This window comes from Monodon monoceros, unplaced genomic scaffold (assembly GCF_005190385.1).
Source record: "Monodon monoceros isolate NGI ecotype Baffin Bay Population unplaced genomic scaffold, NGI_Narwhal_1 Super_Scaffold_9, whole genome shotgun sequence".
Lineage (NCBI taxonomy): Eukaryota > Metazoa > Chordata > Mammalia > Artiodactyla > Monodontidae > Monodon > Monodon monoceros.
In genome coordinates, this window is record NW_021703786.1 from 8,460,981 (window position 1) to 8,480,242 (window position 19,262).

Below are 19,262 nucleotides of genomic sequence, written 5' to 3' on the forward strand. Positions count from 1 at the left end.
GGCGGACTCTCAACCACTGCGCCACCAGGGAAGCCCCTATGTTGTAAATTTTGATGCTATATTCTATTAGGTGAATTCAAATTTAGAATTGTTGTATCTTCCTGGTGAGTTGAACCTTTTATCATTGTTCTCTTTCCCTAATAATGACTTTTGTCTTTTTTTTTTTTTTCAACCTTTTTTAAAAATTTTATATATTTATATATTTATTTATTTTTGGCTGCGGTGGGTCTTTGTTGCATGCGGGCTTTCTCTGGTTACGGTGAGCGGGGGCTACTCTTCGTTGAGGTGCACGGGCTTCTCACTGCGGTGGCTTCTCTTGTTGCAGAGCACGGGCTCTAGGCACTCGGGCTTCAGTAGCTGTGGCTCGCGGGCTCTAGAGCGCAGGCTCAGTAGTTGTGGCGCACGGGCTTAGTTGCTCCGCGGCATGTGGGATCTTCCTGGACCAGGGTTCGAACCCGTGTACCCCTGCATTGGCAGCCGGATTTTTAACCACTGCGCCACTAGGGAAGCCCACTACCTTAATTCTTGACCTTACTCTTACTCGCCCATCTTTTTGGTGAAAATGTTTTGCTAAAATTGCACTGGTTATGAAAAACTGAATGAACATTTAAGAAGTAGATTGAGAGAAAATGAAAAATGGGATTTTTCAAATTGTAATTTTACAAGTTATGCATTTTCCCTGTGAAAATAAAATCATGTTTTTACGCATAGGAACATAAGATATTTTTACATATTGAAAAGTGAGAGATGAAGAAACCTTCCCCAAAACCTATCAGGCTTGCAAAAAGGGAGTCCCTAAAGTGTCTTCCAGGTTGTATCTTTTTAAAATTTGGATTTATTTTTTTTTTATTTTTATTTTTTGTGGTACGCGGGCCTCTCACTGTTGTGGCCTCTCCCGTTGCGGGGCACAGGCTCCAGACGCGCAGGCCCAGCGGCCATGGCTCACAGGCCTAGCCGCTCCACGGCATGTGGGATCTTCCCGGACCTGGGCATGAACCCGTGTCCCCTGCATCGGCAGGTGGACTCTCAACCACTGCACCACCAGGGAAGCCCTAAAATTTGGATTTTTACTTAAAAGTTTATCTAATTAAAAGTTAGATCTGGAGCAGTGGCCTTTTTCAACAGTTAGACTATGATGAGTTGAGTATACTTTATACTTCACTTAATTAAGTTGAGGGACATTTTAGGCCAGAAAAATACACACTTATAACCTGCTAACCCATTATTAGGAGATTTATGGAGATTTTGAATTCTTTTGTTACCTAACTTGGGATTTTAACTTTTTAATTTCCCAAAGCTTTAGAAAGTTCAGAAAGATTCAAGGAATGTTTTTCGTATATTCTCATTCAAATAATGACTTTTCAGAGAACACATTGTTAAACTGTTGCTACCATGTGATAGATACTCTCTGGCTCTCAAAGCCAGATGATCTGATAATCACTCTGATACTGTGCATGGTGTTGGAATTATCTTTGTCTTTATACTCCTGCACAAGCAGAAAACTATATCAAAACCTCACTGGTCAAGATATATTACTCTTCGCTTACAGTATTTATTTATTAAGTTTCCAAGCATAAATTGCAGTTTCTTAATGGTTTTATGGGAAATCTACAGCTATTTTGGAACAGTCTGTGACTCAGTGTACTAAATAATCCAACCAAGGACACACACTCTGAAAGCAAGAAAGGTTACCGAAAGATATAATATTCTCAAGTTGGATATCTTTATATGCCTTGTATGATTGAGAAAGCTGACTTGATATTTTTGCAAGAAAGTAGAATCATATGGATGATTTTCTTTTTTTTTTAACATCTGTATTGGAGTATAATTGCTTTACAATGGTGTGTTAGTTTCTGCTTTATAACAAAGTGAATCAGCTATGCATATACATATGTTCCCATATCTCTTCCCTCTTGCGTTTCCCTCCCTGCCACCCTCCCTATCCCACCCCTCTAGGTGGTCACAAAGCACCAAGCTGATCTCCCTGTGCTATGCAGCTGCATCCCACTAGCTATCTGTTTTACATTTGGTAGTGTATATATGTCCATGCCACTCTCTCACTTCATCCCAGCTTACCCTTCCCCCTCCCCATGTCCTCAAGTCCGTTCTCTACATCTGCGTCCTTATTCCTGTCCTGCCTCTTGGTTCATCGGAACCTTTTTTTTTTTTTTAGATTCCATACATGATTTTCTTAAAAGGAAGTTTGTTCATTTTATTTTGGAATTCAGTGATGAAGAAAATTAGAATCAGTGGCTTCACTATATTTTCTTTTTATTTTCATCTTGGTCAATTCTCCATTAACTCATATTACTCAGTGAATTGCCATTTTCATGTCATCCTTAAATGTTTTTTGTGTCGCTTTGGGGAACTCATAGTAATTTACTTTTACATTGATTTTGCATTACAAGGGTAGCTAATGTTTAAAATGAATGGAGTATTATAGTCTTAGCACACTGGATATACAGCCTACAAAGAACCTTTGTGAGCTGATTTTAGCAGTATTTTCTGAGCACTTCTGCCAGAAACAAACAAAAAAACTCCACATGTTTTAATATCAAACTTAGATTTTAAGTGCTTCAGCTGTATTTAAAATGTGCTAGTTACAGCCTTTTAAAGCATTTCTTGCATCTAGATATATCTTCACAATGAAAATAATTTGATGTTTGAGTTATGCTTCTTTTCTATTTCTGTCTTCTCATCCCATCCACATACCTATAGAGTTTATTTCAACAATTTCATTCTTAGAAACAAAACTAACTTGGATGCATGCTGTTCAAATTGATATTACAACAGTCTCACTACAGGGCTGCATTGAATGTCAAAATATGTCATGTGCTAGATTCCTTTTTGAAAAGATTTCAGTCTTTTAAACAGGCTAGTAATACTTTGGATCCATTCCCATATCTGACTCACACCGTTTAGTAACAAATTTCCAAAATTCATGCTACCTCATTAAACTGTGAAAAGTGGCTCTCCTTAAAAACGATTATTGCCTCTTACCCTACCTACATTGGCTAGAGCTTTTTTACCCTGTAATAATTTTTTTAATATAAATTTATTTATTTATTTTTGGCTGCGTTGGATCGTCCTTGCTGTGCGTGGGCTTTCTCTAGTTGCAGCGAGCGGGGGCTACTCTTCGTTGCAGTGTGCAGGCTTCTCATTGCGGTGGCTTCTCTTGTTGCAGAGCATGGGCTCTAGGCCTGTGGGCTTCAGTAGTTGTGGCACACGGGCTCTAGAGCGCAGGCTCGGTAGTTGTTGCTCCGCGGCATGTGGGATCTTCCCAGACCAGGGATCGCCCCTGGGTCCCCTGCATTGGCAGGCGGATTCTTAACCACTGCGCCACCAGGGAAGTCCCTACCCTGTAATAATTTTTAACAGATTGTCCTTTTGGTACTTTTCAAACTGTTTGCATTGATGAAAAATAACTTATTTTTGTTATCCAACATAAACTAAGATTTTTCTGTGGATGCTTCTGTAGAAATCAGTTGTGCAGTCTCTTCTATAGTATAGAAATACAGAAAACAAGTGTCTGTAAGTGAACACTTGGGTAGTTTTGACTATGATTATTTTGGAAAATTGAGGCATTCATGGAAAGGGTGTGGAGAAGCTAACATTAAGTGCCTGCTATGTGCCAGACTCTGTGCAGGACAATTATGTATAATTGTTTTTTGAAGTAGAGAAAATAAATAACCGAGAGTCCCCCAAAGCAACACAAAAGACATTTAAGGATGGCATGAAAATAGGAATGGGGATATTTTACAAATAAACTCAAGTGCAGAGGCTTAAATTACTTACCCAAGGCTATGCAACTAGTAAGTGATGTTGGTAGGATTCTTTTAGCTCCAAAGAAGTTAAACTACTTTCAGGTGGGAAGGGGAACAGAATTAGAATAGCATGGATGCATTCAGTCTTGGAGTGTGGAGTACATGTGAAATGCTGCTTGCCCTGATTTGGCCCTCAAATAGACATATTGGCAGCTTTGGGACACTGAATTTATGTTCTCAGTTCTAGGTGCTGGAAGTCCAAAATTAAGGTGCTAGCTGTCTTCCTGGCTTGTACATGGCTGCCTTCTTGTTGTGTCCTCACATGGCCTTTCCTTTGTGTGCATGCAGAGAGAGTGTCTCTTTTCTCCTCTTATAAGGACACCAGTTCTATCTGACTAGGGCCCCACCCTTAGAACCTCATTTAACCTTAATTACCTGCTTAAAGGCCCCAACTATAAATACAGTCACATTGGGGATTAGGGCTTCAGCATATGAATGGGGGAGGGGTACAATACAGCCCATAACTAGCATATTCTCTCCTTACAGAGTAGTTGTGTTATAAGAAATCTATATTTGGTCTTTGTCCCAGTTCCTGGCACAAAGCTCCTAAATCCTTTGTAGTTTTCCTGAGTAATGTGCGTGATAAGAACATCTTCTTTTATAATGAGGCAACTTTTGTCCGGCCCCTAGTTGCCTCCAGGATGGGGACTAGTCACCAAAAAAACCAAAGCGTGATTAGAGGGTTGGAACTTTCAGCTTCAACCCCCAACTTCTCTGTAGGGGAGTGGGGCTATAAATTGGCAAAAGTTTTTCAAAAATTGTTTTTTATTTTTATTTGTTTATTTTTAAATTTATTTTATTATTTTTTTGCAACTCTGGATACTTTATTGTATCAAAGAGGAAATTGAAAACAGTTACATATTATCTAGGAAATAACATAATGAGATCAATGTATATTCATGTCTATGGGAGTTGGCCAAAGCCAAATTTATGAGAAAACATCTTGAATAACTGAAAAAGAATAAAAATTAAATACTTAAGAGTATTAAAAGGAAACAATGAGGGCTTCCCTGGTGGCGCAGTGGTTGAGAGTCTGCCTGCCGATGCAGAGGACACGGGTTTGTGCCCCGGTCGCGGAGCAGCTGGGCTGGTGAGCCATGGCCGCTGAGCCTGCGTGTCTAGAGCCTGTGCTCCGCAACGGGAGAGGCCACAACAGTGAGAGACTCAAGTACCGCAAAAAAATAAAAAATAAAAAAAATAAGGAAACAATGAAATAAACCTATGGAAAACAGACTTAATAAAGTTACCACTGATATTAATATATTAAAAGGGAAAATATAGTCAGAAATTATAAGAGCTGGTTCTTTGGAAGGGAAAACCAAAACGGTAGACTAAACTATGCTAGCTGAATAAAGGAAAAAAGGGATGATACAGAAATACAAAATTCGGAATGAGAAAAGTAAATAATCGCAGATATACCTTTGGGTTATCTCCATTTTCAAAATAAATTTGAAAGGCAAAACAAAGTTACCAGAGAGCTACTTCCTTAAAAATTGCTCCAGGCCCACATTATTTCATGGGTAAATTTTTTCCCATTTTCAAGAGGATCTGCTATTAAAGTTGTTGTAGTTCACACAGAAAGTTTTCCAGTTCTCTTTATGAAGCCACAATAACACTGATAAAATCTAGCAAAGATAGCACTAAAAACATTCACTTTTGAATATTGATGTAAATATAAATTAGTATCAAACGGAGTCCCACATTACATTAAAAGTATAAAAAATGACAGTGATTTTGTAGAAATGTAGTCAATATTGGGAAATCTGTTAGTAAACAGTAAAGTAATGAAAAAGACACCTCTAATAAAATTCGACATCCATTCATTTTTTTCTTTTTAACATTTTTTTTTATTCAAACAGAAAGTCACAAAAGTTATAATCATCCTCATCAGTTCACTCAGTCCCATGTAATTAATTTTTTTTATCTTGATCTTTATGAATTCATCAGTTTTCCATTAGAGTTCTGAAAATGCTCACTAATTCAGTTCAGCAGTATAGTCAGTTACCAGAAACCTGTACTTGTCAGAGTCTTTTCCATGAATTCCTTGAAGATGAAACCCTTTTATAGGAACATTTTTGCAAAAGCGTCAGAGTATACCCAGAACTGTCTGTAAATGACAAAAGACTTAAAAATGACCACGGTTAAAGATTCGATGAAAGTTCATAATAATGCAATTGACAAGGAAATTTAGTTATTTCTGAGATATACATTTTAAAGTAATAATTAGAATTATGACTTATAACATTAGACCAGAACATATAAGATCCTTAGGAATTTCATGTAATGTCTGAAACATTTACATTAACATATTTCCATACAAATAACCCAAAGAAAGTTTAGTATTAGTTTTTTTTTTTATATAGCATGTTCTTATTAGTCATCAGTTTTATACACATCAGTGTATACACGTCAATCCCAATCGCCCAATTCAGCACACCACCATCCCCACCCCACCGTGGTTTTCCCCCGTTGGTGTCCATACATTTGTTCTCTACATCTGTGTCTCAACTTCTGCCCTGCAAACCTGTTCATCTGTACCATTTTTCTAGTTCCACATACATGCGTTAATATACGATATTTCTTTTTTCTCTTTCTGACTTACTTCACTCTGTATGACACTCTCTAGATCCATCCACGTCTCAACGAATGACTCAATTTCGTTCCTTTTTATGGCTGAGTAATATTCCATTGTATATATATGTACCACATCTTCTTTATCCATTTGTCTGTCGATGGGCATTTAGGTTGCTTCCATGACCTGGCTATTGTAAATAGTGCTGCAGTGAACAGTGGGGTGCATGTGTCTTTTTGAATTATGGTGTTCTCTGGGTATATGCCCAGTAGTGGGATTGCTGGATCATACAGTAATTCTATTTTTAGTTTTTTAAGGAACCTCCATACTGTTCTCCATAGTGGCTGTATCAATTTACATTCCCACCAACAGTGCAAGAGGGTTCGCTTTTCTCCACACCCTCTCCAGCATTTGTTGTTTGTAGATTTTCTGATGATGCCCATTCTAACTGGTGTGAGGTGATACCTCATTGAAGTTTTGATTTGCATTTCTCTAATAATTAGTGATGTTGAGCAACTTTTCATGTGCTTCTTGGCCATCTGTATGTCTTCTTTGGAGAAATGTCTATTTAGGTCTTCTGCCCATTTTTGTTTTTGGTTTTTTTTTGCAGTACGCGGGCCTCTCACTGTTGTGGCCTCTCCCGTTGCGGAGCACAGGCTCCGGACGCGCAGGCTCAGCGGCCATGGCTCACGGGCCCAGCCACTCCATGGCATGTGGGATCTTCCAGGACCGGGGCACGAACCTGTGTCCCCTGCATCGGCAGGCGGATTCTCAACCACTGTGCCACCAGGGAAGCCCCTTCTGCCCATTTTTGGATTGTGTTGTTTGTTTCTTTAATATGAGCTGCATGAGCTGTTTATATGTTTTGGAGATTAATCCTTTGTCTGTTGATTCGTTTGCAAATATTTTCTCCCATTCTGAGGGTTGTCTTTTCGTCTTGTTTATGGTTTCCTTTGCTGTGCAAAAGCTTTGATGTTTCATTAGGTCCCATTTGTTTATTTTTGCTTCTATTTCCATTACTCTAGGAGGTGGATCAAAAAAGATCTTGCTGTGATTTATGTCATGGAGTGTTCTTCCTATATTCTCCTCTAAGAGTTTTATAGTGGCCGGTCCTACATTTAGGCCTAGAATCCATTTTGACTTTACTTTTGTGTATGGTGTTAGGGAGTGTTCTAATTTCATTCTTTCACATGTAGCTGTCCAGTTTTCCCAGCACCACTTATTGAAGAGACTGTCTTTTCTCCATTGTATATCTTTGCCTTCTTTGTCATAGATTAGTTGACCATAGGTACGTGGGTTTATCTCTGGGCTTTCTATCTTGTCCCATTGATCTATGTTTCTGTTTTTGTGCCAGTACCATATTGTCTTGATTACTGTAGATTGGTAGTATAGTCTGAAGTCAGGGAGTCTGATTCCTCCAGCTCCGTTTTTTTCCCTCAAGACTGCTTTGGCTATTCGGGGTCTTTTGTGTCTCCATACAAATTTTAAGATGATTTGTTCTATTTCTGTAAACAATGCCATTGGTAATTTGATAGGGATTGCATTGAATCTGTAGATTGCTTTGGGTAGTGTAGTCATTTTCACAATGTTGATTCTTCCAATCCAAGAACATGGTATATCTCTCCATCTGTTGGTATCATCTTTAATTTATTTCATCAGTGCCTTATAGTTTTCTGCATACACGTCTTTTGTCTCCCTAGGTAGGTTTATTCCTAGGTATTTTATTCTTTGTGTTGCAGTGGTAAATGGTAGTGTTTCCTTAATTTCTCTTTCAGATTTTTCACCATTAGTGTATAGGAATGCAAGAAATTTCTGTGCATTAATTTTGTATCCTGCAACTTTACCAAATTCATTGATTAGCTCTACTAGTTTTCTAGTAGTTTTCTTAGGATTTTCTATGTATAGTATCATGTCATCTGCAAACAGTGACAGTTTTACTTCTTCTTTTCCAATTTGTATTCCTTTTATTTCTTTTTCTTCTCTGATTGCCGTGGCTAGGACTTCCAAAACTATGTTGATTAAGAGTGGTGAGAGTGGACATCCTTGTCTTGTTCCTGATCTTAGAGGAAATGCTTTCAGGTTTTCTCCTTTGAGAATGATGTTTGCTGTGGGTTTGTCATATACGGCCTTTATTGTGTTGAGGTAGGTTCCCTCTGTGCCCACTTTCTGGAGAGGTTTTATCATAAATTGATGTTGAATTTTTTCAAAAGCTTTTTCTGCATCTATTGAGATGATTATATGGTTTTTATTCTTCAATTTGTTAATATGGTATATCACATTGATTGATTTGTGTATATTGAAGAATCCTTTCATCCCTGGGATAAATTCCACTTGATCATGGTGTATGATCCTTTTAATGTGTTGTTGGATTCTGTTTGCTAGTATTCTGTTGAGGATTTTTGAATCTATATTCATCAGTGATATTGGTCTGTAATTTTCTTTTTTTGTAGTATCTTTGTCTGGTTTTGGTATCGGGGTGACGATGGCCTCATAGAATGAGATTGGGAGTGTTCCTTCCTCTGCAATTTTTTTGGAAGAGTTTGAGAAGGATGGGTGTTAGCTCTTCTCTAAATGTTTGATAGAATTCACCTGTGAAGCCATCTGGTCCTGGACTTTTGTTTGTTGGAAGATTTGTAATCACAGTTTCAATTTCATTACTTGTGATTGGTCTTTTCATATTTTCTGTTTCTTCATGGTTCAGTCTTGGAAGGTTATACCTTTCTAAGAATTTGTCCATTTCTTCCAGGTTGTCCATTTTATTGGCATAGAATTGCTTGTAGTAGTCTCTTAGGATGCTTTGTATTTCTGCGGTGTCTGTTGTAACTTCTCCTTTTTCATTTCTAATTTTATTGATTTGAGTCCTCTCCCTCTTTTTCGTGATGAGTCCGGCTAATTGTTTATCAATTTTGTTTATCTTCTCAAAGAGCCAGCTTTTACTTTATTGATCTTTGCTATTGATTTCTTTGTTTGTATTTCATTTATTTCTGCTCCGATCTTTATGATTTCTTTCCTTCTGCTAACTTTGGGTTTTGTTTGTTCTTCTTTCTCTAGTTCCTTTAAGTGTAAGGTTAGATTGTTTATTTGACATTTTTCTTGTTTCTTGAGGTAGGCTTGTATAGCTATAAACTTCCCTCTTAATACTGCTTTTGCTGCATCCCATAGGTTTTGGATCATCGTGTTTTCATTGTCACTTGTCTCTAGGTATTTTTTGATTTCCTCTTTGATTTCTTCAGTGATCTCTTAGTTATTTAGGAAGGTATTGTTTAGCCTCCATGTATTTGTGTTTTTTACGTTTTTTTCCCTGTAATTGATTTCTAATCTCATAGCGTTGTGGTCAGAAAAGATGCTTGATATGATTTCAGTTTTCTTAAATTTACTGAGGCTTGATTTGTGACCCAAGATGTGATCTTTTCTGGAGAATGTTCCATGCGCACTTGAGAAGAAAGTGTAATCTGCTGTTTTTGGATGGAATGTCCTATAAATATCAATTAACTTTATCTGGTCTATTGTGTCATTTAAAGCTTCTGTTTCCTTATTTATTTTCATTTTGGATGATCTGTCCATTGGTGTAAGTGAGATGTTAAAGTCCCCCACTATTATTGTGTTACTGTCGATTTCCTCTTTTATGGCTCTTAGCAGTTGCCTTATGTATTGAGGTGCTTCTATGTTGGGTGCATATATATTTATAATTGTTATATCTTCTTCTTGGATTGATCCCTTGATCATTATGTAGTGTCCTTCCTTGTCTCTTGTAACATTCTTTATTTTAAAGTCTATTTTATCTGATAGGAGTGTATAGCTACTCCAGCTTTCTTTTGATTTCCATTTGCATGGAATATCTTTTTCCATCCCCTCACTTTCAGTCTGTATGTGTCCCTAGGTCTGAAGTGGGTCTCTTGTAGACAGCATATATATGGGTCTTGTTTTTGTATCCATTCGGCCATTCTGTGTCTTTAGGTTGGAGCATTGAATCCATTCACATTTAAGATAATAATCGATATGTATGTTCGTATTACCATTTTCTTAATTGTTTTGGGTTTGTTTTTGTAGGTCCTTTTCTTCTCTTGTGTTTCCCACTTAGAGAAGTTCCTTTAGCATTTGTTGTAGAGCTGGTTTGGTGGTGCTGAATTCTCTTAGCTTTTGCTTGTCTGTAAAGCTTTTGATTTCTCCATCGAATCTGAATGAGGTCCTTGCCCGCCAGAGTAATCTTGGTTGTAGGTCCTTCCCTTTCATCACTTTAAGTATATCATGCCACTCCCTTCTGGCTTGCAGAGTTTCTGCTGAGAAATCAGCTGTTAACCTTATGGGAGTTCTGTTGTATGTTATTTTTCGTTTTTCCCTTGCTGCTTTCAATAATTTTTCTTTGTCTTTTAATTTTTGCTAATTTGATTACTATGTGTCTCAGCGTGTTTCCTCCTTGGTTTTATCCTGTCTGGGACTCACTGTGCTTCCTGGACTTGGGTGGCTATTTCCTTTCCCATGTTAGGGAAGTTTTCAACTATAATCTCTTCAGATATTTTCTCTGGTCCCTTCTGTCTCTCTTCTCCTTCTAGGACTCGTATAATGCGAATGTTGTTGCGTTTAATGTTGTCCCAGAGGTCTCTTAGGCTGCCTTCATTTCTTTTCATTCTTTTTTTATCCTGTTCCACAGCAGTGAATTCCACCATTCTGTCTTCCAGGTCACTTATGCATTCTTCTGCCTCAGTTATTCTGCTATTGATTCCTTCTAGTGTATTTTTCATTTCAGTTACTGTATTGCTCATCTCTGTTTGTTTGTTCTTTAATTCTTCTAGACCTTTGTTAAACATTTCTTGCATCTTCTCAATCTTTGCCTCCATTCTTTTTCTGAGGTCCTGGATAATCTTCAATATCATTATTCTGAATTCTTTTTCTGGAAGGTTGCCTATCTCCACTTCATTTAGTTGTTTTTCTGGGGTCTTATCTTGTTCCTTCATCTGGTACATAGCCCTCTGCCTTTTCATCTTGTCTGTCTTTCTGTGAATGTGGTTTTTGTTCCACAGGCTACAGGATTGTAGTTCTTCTTGCTTCTGCTGTCTGCCCTCTGGTGGATGAGGCTATCTAAGAGGCTTGTGGAAGTTTCCTGATTGGAGAGACTGGTGGTGGGTAGAGCTGACTGTTGCTCTGGTGGGCAGAGCTCAGTAAAACTTTAATCCACTTGACTGTTGATGGGTGGGGCTGGGTTCCCTCCCTGTTCGTTGTTTGGCCTGAGGCAACCCAACACTGGAGCCTACCTGGGCTCTTTGGTGGGGCTAATGACAGACTCTGGGAGGGCTCTTGCCTAGGAGTACTTCCCAGAACTTCTGCTGCCAGTGTCCTTATCCCCACGGTGAGCCACAGCCACCCCCCCGCCTCTTCATGAGACCCTCCAACACTAGCAGGTAGGTCTGGTTCAGTCTCCCCTGGGGTCACTGCTCCTTCCCCTGGGTCCCGATGCGCACACTGCTTTGTGTGTGCCCTCCAAGAGTGGAGTCTCTGTTTCCCCCAGTCCTGTTGAAGTCCTGCAATCAATTCCCACTAGGCTTCAAAGTCTGATTCTCTAGGAATTCCTCCTCCCATTGCCGGACCCCCAGGTTGGGAAGCCTGACGTGGGGCTCAGAACCTTCACTCCAGTGGGTGGACTTCTGTGGTATACATGTTCTCCAGTCTGTGAGTCACCCACCCAGCAGTTATGGGATTTGATTTTACTGTGATTGTGCCCCTCCTACTGTCTCATCGTGGCTTCTCCTTTGTCTTTGGATGTGGGGTATCTGTTTTGGTGAGTTCCAGTGTCTTCCTGTCAATGACTGTCCAGCAGCTAGTCGTGATTCTGGTGTTCTCACAAGAGGGAGTGAGAGCACGTCCTTCTACTCTGCCATCTTGGTTCCTCCTCTATTTTATTTTTATTTTTGGCTGTGTTGGGTCTTCGTTGCTGCGTGCAGGCTTTCTCTAGTTGCAGTGAGCGGGGGCTACTCTTTGTTGCGGTGCTCGGGCTTCTCATTGTGGTGGCTTCTCTTGTTGCAGAGCACAGGCTCTAGGCGCACAGGCTTCAGTAGCTGTGGCACATAGGCTCAGTAGTTGTCGCCCACGGGCTCTAGATTGCAGACTCAGTAGTTGTGGCACATGGGCTTAGTTGCTCCACAGCATGTGGGATCTTCCCTGACCAGGGATCGAACCCATGTCCCCTGCATTGGCAGGCAGATTCTTAACCATTGCAGGGAAGCCCCCCAAAATTGTTTTTTAAACTGTGAATTTATTTTGTTTGTAAAGAAGTAGACGGATTAAAAGAAAATAACTTAGTCTCCTATGCTATTTCTTACAAAACAAAATTCCAGGCTTTTTTTCTAGAGAATTTTTTGAGTAGGAAATGTCTGTAGACTGTTTTCTTTTTTAGCATATTGTGTAAGAACACATTATTTGCTCAAATAAAAATTCCTGTTGAAATGTCTTTAAAAACATCTTTGAATAATTGCATGATACCATTTTTATTAAGTAAGAACTTAAATGGACCCAAGTTGTTTTGGATAAAACTCTTTCCGTCTCTTAAAGATGATACTATGGGAAGGAGTATAACTGGGGAAATGAGCTCAATTATCAGTGTTTTGCAGGGGAAAGGTTTTAGAGTGTTTTCTTCATAACACATAAGCTCTTTTGTGCCTTCTTATATCTTTTCATCACAGATTAATTAAATGTTATTTATTGTGATGTAGGTGAAGGGCTGTTCATCTCTAAAATGAATTGCCTATAGAATTTGGCTGAATATGAGTTCGCACAGTTTTAAGAACTTAAGTTTTACAGAACTTAAGTATGGCTTCAAGTTGAATGATTGGAAGATGGAAAATCTTTAACTCCTTTATTATATGGTCAATTTCAAATATATTCTATTAATTTTATTAATAAAACCAGAAAGCATGATTTGTGGAATAGATTTACGTTTTGTGAACTTATTGTGATGCTTTGATCTTATAGATTTTCACAATTTATCTTCGTCTTTCTTTTTTTGTAATTGCTTGTCTTTTGAAAACGTCTTCACAGAACTCTGACTTAAATTTGCAGAATCAAATTTCAGCTTCTGGTACTACTCTGAATGTATTGCCCTCTGAGCTCCCATACTTTTTCCTGTGCTTTCTTTCTCCTTATCATCATTATAAACCAGTATATATTGAGTTCATATAGAAAGGTGGGAAAATATACTAGTACTTTATGTACATTACGTTATTTAATCCTCAGAGTAACCCTTTGTGTGTCGTGTTATCTCTATTTTACAAATTAGAGAAAGTGATATTTAGGGAGATTTAGAAACTTGCCAAAGCTCAAAATAGATACTTGTGAAGTTTGGGTTTGAATTCAGTTCTGTTAGATTCTAAAACCTGTTTTATTCCCACTAAGTTATTTGCTGTATATCTGTTTCATTGTTTTATAATTGAAGTCTTGTGCTCATCTGGTTTCCCTACCAGATTATGACCTGCTGGAGGAGAAGGATCTTGTCTTATTCACATTTATATCTTCAGTGCCCATTACTGACCCCAGAACTTTTATAATGAGTATTGAATGAAAGACAGTGACGTCACTGATATGGTAGCAGTGAGGCATGTGCTATGAAGTAGTTTCTCTAGTATAGACAGTTTCTAGGTTTACTGTGTCAGATACCTCCTACCCTTTCCAAGTATTGCCATTTATAGTTATACACACCCTTGCATGCCCAAACACACACTCTTTCATCCTCATTAATCCTGTGAAAGTGAGAATTTTTGTCCTACTTTTGTAGATCCAGAGAATCAAGATCTAGAAAAAATGAGACTTGCTTAAGGTCACACAACTAGTTAGTGGCAAATCTGGTATGCAAATCCAGGTTTTAGACTTACAGTCATCTGCTCCAGGCTGTCCATCTGTGCTAATGGAAACCTATATTTTATTTCGTAATATGTTTATTTGTTTATTGAGAAATGAAGGCAACAAAACACAGGTGTCCACAAATGGATTGTGTCTAAAAGGAGAGACCTTCTGTTGGAGTGATGAATATATGCTCTTTGTTCTGTCTTTATAGTCTTTCACTTATTTTCCTGTATGAGGCCTAAAGTATGGTTAGAATTTTAGTCAAGAGATAAAATAGCTCCAGCTAACAAACCATAGGAAGATTGAACCCATGACCATGTCATATTCTAATCAGCTGAGTATAAGAGTAGCAGGACTCATGGCACATGCAGAGGACTCAGCATTGAGACTTTGAAGTGATATGCTTTTTGAGTAGAAAGATTTGCTTTACCAGCACCTGAAAGAATGATACCTGCACAGGTAATCTGGTGTTTTCATGTAGAATAATTATGTCAGCACAATTTATATGTTGTAATACAGGTATTTAAAGTAAAAATTTACATCTTATACCTATACCTGTAATATGAATCATGCTATAAAGAGTACATTTAACTTATCTTAAACTTAAAAATTTTTCACCTTCTGTGCCCATATCTTTTTTTTTTTTTCAGTAGAATTGTTTCCTAAATAAAATTGATCTTGGATCTGTGTGTCAGCATTTTTGACATGTTTGATAATATAATCATTTTTTAAAAGTAATGCTAAAAGGACTGAAAGATTGGTAAAATTTGTGTAGATAGTATGTATGGTATTCAATTTTGAATTAGAAAGACTTTAGACCTTATAGGTTATCAGTACTTGAAGGTGCTAGTATTTTATATCCTTCTGTGGACAAATTGCCTCCGAATTTTAATCTGGAAAATCACTGGGATAACTGTTTGGAAAAGGATTACAACAACATGGCTTTTATATTTTTAATACTTCTACTACAGTTTCTATACAAATTATTAAATCTTGATTATAAAAGACAAAATTAAGGTGTAAGCACATTGTTGAGATAGCATGTGGGGATTATTCCCATGTTGTTTCTGTATTCAGTTTCATTCAGCCACAGATGCAAAGCAGAAGTATGTAACATATCACTGGATTTTATTTTGTTTTATTAGCTCCTCAAGAGTTATTGATCTATGAAATGGCAGAGAATGGAAAAAATTGTGACCAGAGACGTGTAGCAATGAACAAGGAACAGTATAATGGAAACTTCACAGGTGAAGTATGGTGGTTTGGAGGGAGAAGATCTATGGGTTTAAATGATATCTTTTTCATTGGAATAAATTAGAAATATATCTAATATTTATTATCTTTTGTTAACAAAATAATATCTTATATAATAATATAGGATACATAAAGTTCTTATAAATCTTGTAAAAGATTGATTATCTTTTGCTTCATCTTCATAGTAAATTAAATTATGGGTATATAAGGGCCTATGAGGGGGTTTTTCACAGCGATGGCAGAAGCAGCCTGGCCATAGTCACATCAGCAGTGTTCTAGGTACAAGATTATTATTTTTTAATCTTGTGGTGTGGTAAATATTTATTTGGCTTTGTTTGGCACTTAGTTTTATCATGCTATTTTGTAACTTTAGAAGTAGATTATAAATTTACTTATTACTCTAATCCTAATTTTATAATTATCCAAAAAGTCAGAATGTGATTATTGTGGATTTATTTTTAAATTTTAGTTTGAAACAAATACATTTATATTTTAGCCAAACTAGGAATTTGTGGTGAATTTCAGTATATTTGACTCTTATTCACACATTTACCCTGAAAATTACAGCTATTATATAGATGATTTAAGTAGGAACTTTCCTTTTTGTGTTTAAAAGAAAATGAAAGGTTTTCCTTTTCTGTTAATTGTAATGGTTTTCTTTTTAACTTCTAAATCGTTTGGCATCTCAAACACATTGCAAATAATACTTCAGCATGGTAATATTATATCATAGAAATTTTCTTCTATTAGTAGAGTTGCAAGCTATTTAAAGTAGTAGTTTCCATTTGTTTGTTTTGATCACTGCATTGCCTTGCAGAACATATTTTGCAGCACTTATTGACTTTTGGGTTACTTTGGTTGTCAATAAGTTTTGCATTGTTTCAACAGGAGTTTCAGGATTTGGAAATAGACATTGCATATATCGTAGTCTCATCCCATTAGGAGCTTTTGCATGTTATTTTTTCTTTCCTTTCTTTCAACAAGCACATACATTTATGTATTCTTCCACTACTGCCCACCCCTTTGGAATTTAAAATTAATGTTAGAATGACACACTTTCTATTCTGTACCATGGTGTGTGTTGTTTGGGGTTTTTTACTTAATATTTCCTAGAGGTTGTACATGAAGAACTTATTCTTTGTTATGGCTGCTTAGTATTTCATTGTACAAGTCTATCATATTTTAATAGCTCCTCTGTCCTCTGTTGGTAACATTTGTTTATAATATTTTGCTAGAACCAATAACACTGTATTGAATAAACTTGTACAAAAATCATTTCTCCTTACAGCTAATCATTCTTAGAAATGAAATTATTAGGTGACAGGGTATATGCATTTATAATTTCGAGAGATGATGCTGAGAGAGTTACTATTATTACGAATAATAACTAACCTTAATTGCACATATACATACATGTATTAACTCATTTAATCTTTACAAGACACTAAAAAGTAAGTACTATTTTTATCTTCATTTTAGAGAAGAGAAAACTGAGGCATAGAAAGGTTAATTAACTTACCCAGGATCACATGACTAGTAGATGGCAGTGCCAGGATTTGGAACCAAGTAGTTTGCATTCACGTTTTGAGCTCTAAACCACTTTGTTCTATGATATGGTGCTAAATTGCCCTTCATAGAAAGTGGGCTAATTTAGCATTCCAGTAATGTATAAGAAAAGAAACTTGTGTCCTGACAATAAAATAATTCCAAAAATAATGGTAAGAGTAGAACAGCAGGACATAGCCTAGACTTGTCACAATGTGAACCAGATTGTTTTTTGAGGTTTATATGCAGTCCTTCAGATGTGGGATGGGAAGGTAGGTGAATAATGAAAGTAACTGGAAAAAGTGAGCATCCTGTTTTAACTTCTACACTAATGTTTTTCAGATCCCCCTTCAGTGAATGAAAAGAAGAGGAGGGATCGGGAAGAAAGGCAAAATATTGTCCTGTGGAGACAGCCACTTGTTACCTTGCAGTATTTTTCTCTGGAAATCCTAGTAATCTTGAAGGAATGGACCTCAAGGTAAAGAGTCTTCCGTTTCCTTTTATATAAACCGTATTTACTAATTTTAGAAATCTTCAACAGTCTCCCTGCCACCTGCTTTATCAAAATGGGTTAATTAAATTTAGAATGTTATAGGAACATACTTATTTTCCTTTTTATGTGTAGTTTGAAGAAAAATAGATTAGGGAAACTTGTTGCTATTTGTTCACTGGATTGATACAGTTGACCTTTGTCTCATGTTGAATCTTTTATTCAGAGGAGAGCACTGAAAACAAGAAGTTTTTTCTTCTGGCTTTACCTTCAGGAGAAATCAGGCCTGTGTACATTAAATACACTGATTCTTTAGTAGGTCAAGGTTCAGGATACGTGGCACTACTGATAGTTTGAGCCAATAAAAAAGGACTCTGCCATGGAAATTGTGTTCCATCTTTAAATTTAGTGCTTGTAAGCCCTGTTTCTGATATCGTAAAGAGCAAGTTGAACTTTTACTTGCCTTAATCATTTTCTGGTTTACTTTTCCAAGCTATCTGTAATAATATCTTACCTTTTTATGTGCTCACAGTTTATAAAGCATTTTGTAACACTTTTTTTTTTTTTTGCGGTACGCGGGCCTCTCACTGTTGTGGCCTCTCCCGTTGCGGAGCACAGGCTCCGGACGCGCAGGCTCAGCGGCCATGGCTCACGGGCCCAGCCGCTCCGCGGCATGTGGGATCTTCCCGGACCAGGGCACGAACCCATGTCCCCTGCATCAGCAGGCAGACTCTCAACCACTGCGCCACCAGGGAAGCCCTGTAACACTTTTTAAGTTCATTTGATCCTTATAGCAATTCCATGAAGAAGGTAAAATAAGTATATGATCATCATGATTTTAAAAACAAGAAACAGAATCAGATTGGTTGAGTGTCTTACTCAAAGTACAGTACTTAAGAGACTCTGATCCAAGTCCTCTGACTAAAGGCCAGTGCCCTTTCCATTATATCATAATGCCTGTCCCAATTAGAAGTTGGGGTATGTATAAAAGATTAGTTTTGGGGTATGGGAAAGGCTATGATGGAATTTCTTTTTCTTTTTTTATAAAGTTGTTTATGTTTACTTATTTATTTCTTTATTTATGGCTGCACTGGGTCCTCGTTGCTGCGCAGGCTTTCTTTAGTTGCGGTGAGTGGCAGCCACTCTTCGCTGCCGTGCGCGGGCCTCTCATCGTGGTGGCTTCTCTTGTTGCGGAGCACGGGCTCTAGGCGCGGGGGCTTCAGTAGTTGTGGCACATGGGCTTAGTTGCTCTGTGGCATGTGGGATCCTTCTGAACCAGGGCTCGAACCCATGTTCCCCGCACTGGCAGGCGGATTCTTAACCAATTGTGCCACCAGGGAAGCCCCTACGATGGGGTTTCTAATAAGAAATTCGATTCTATACCCAAGTATCTGGTCTTGACCCCCTTCTGTACCCCCAAGAGACCATAGTGTTTAAGAACAAAAGAGCTCAATCCAGCAAGAACAACTTCTAAAGCTGAGCTAAGTAACCTAATTGCTTCAATAAGAAATGTTTTGAGAGTGATGAATCCTGAAACTGAGACTGTGACATATTTCATTTTTTTTTAATTTGTTTTTAAGATTATGGCATCGTCAAAGCGTTGTGGTGTCTTTTTTACTGCTGCTTGCTGTGCTTATAGCTACGTATTATGTTGAAGGAGCACATCAACAGGTAAGAGGTTCAGCACCTCTGTTTCTATTCTTGTACCTTCCCTAATCCCAGTTTCAAAATGGAGCTTTTGTGG

The 19,262-nt window shown here is 37.7% G+C and overlaps 1 protein-coding gene across 2 annotated transcripts in view; it reads left to right on the forward strand.

The window, feature by feature from the left end:
* The window catches only part of VMP1 (vacuole membrane protein 1), a 130,566-nt gene that overhangs the window by 10,073 nt on the left and 101,231 nt on the right, over positions 1-19,262 (forward strand). For both annotated transcript variants that reach the window (XM_029211741.1, XM_029211742.1), the window contains exons 2-4: positions 15,375-15,476; positions 17,371-17,506; positions 19,099-19,189. In XM_029211741.1, coding sequence (XP_029067574.1) covers positions 15,401-15,476; positions 17,371-17,506; positions 19,099-19,189 — 303 coding nt within the window. In that variant the 5' untranslated portion in view covers positions 15,375-15,400. The remainder of the gene's footprint in view (positions 1-15,374; positions 15,477-17,370; positions 17,507-19,098; positions 19,190-19,262) is intronic.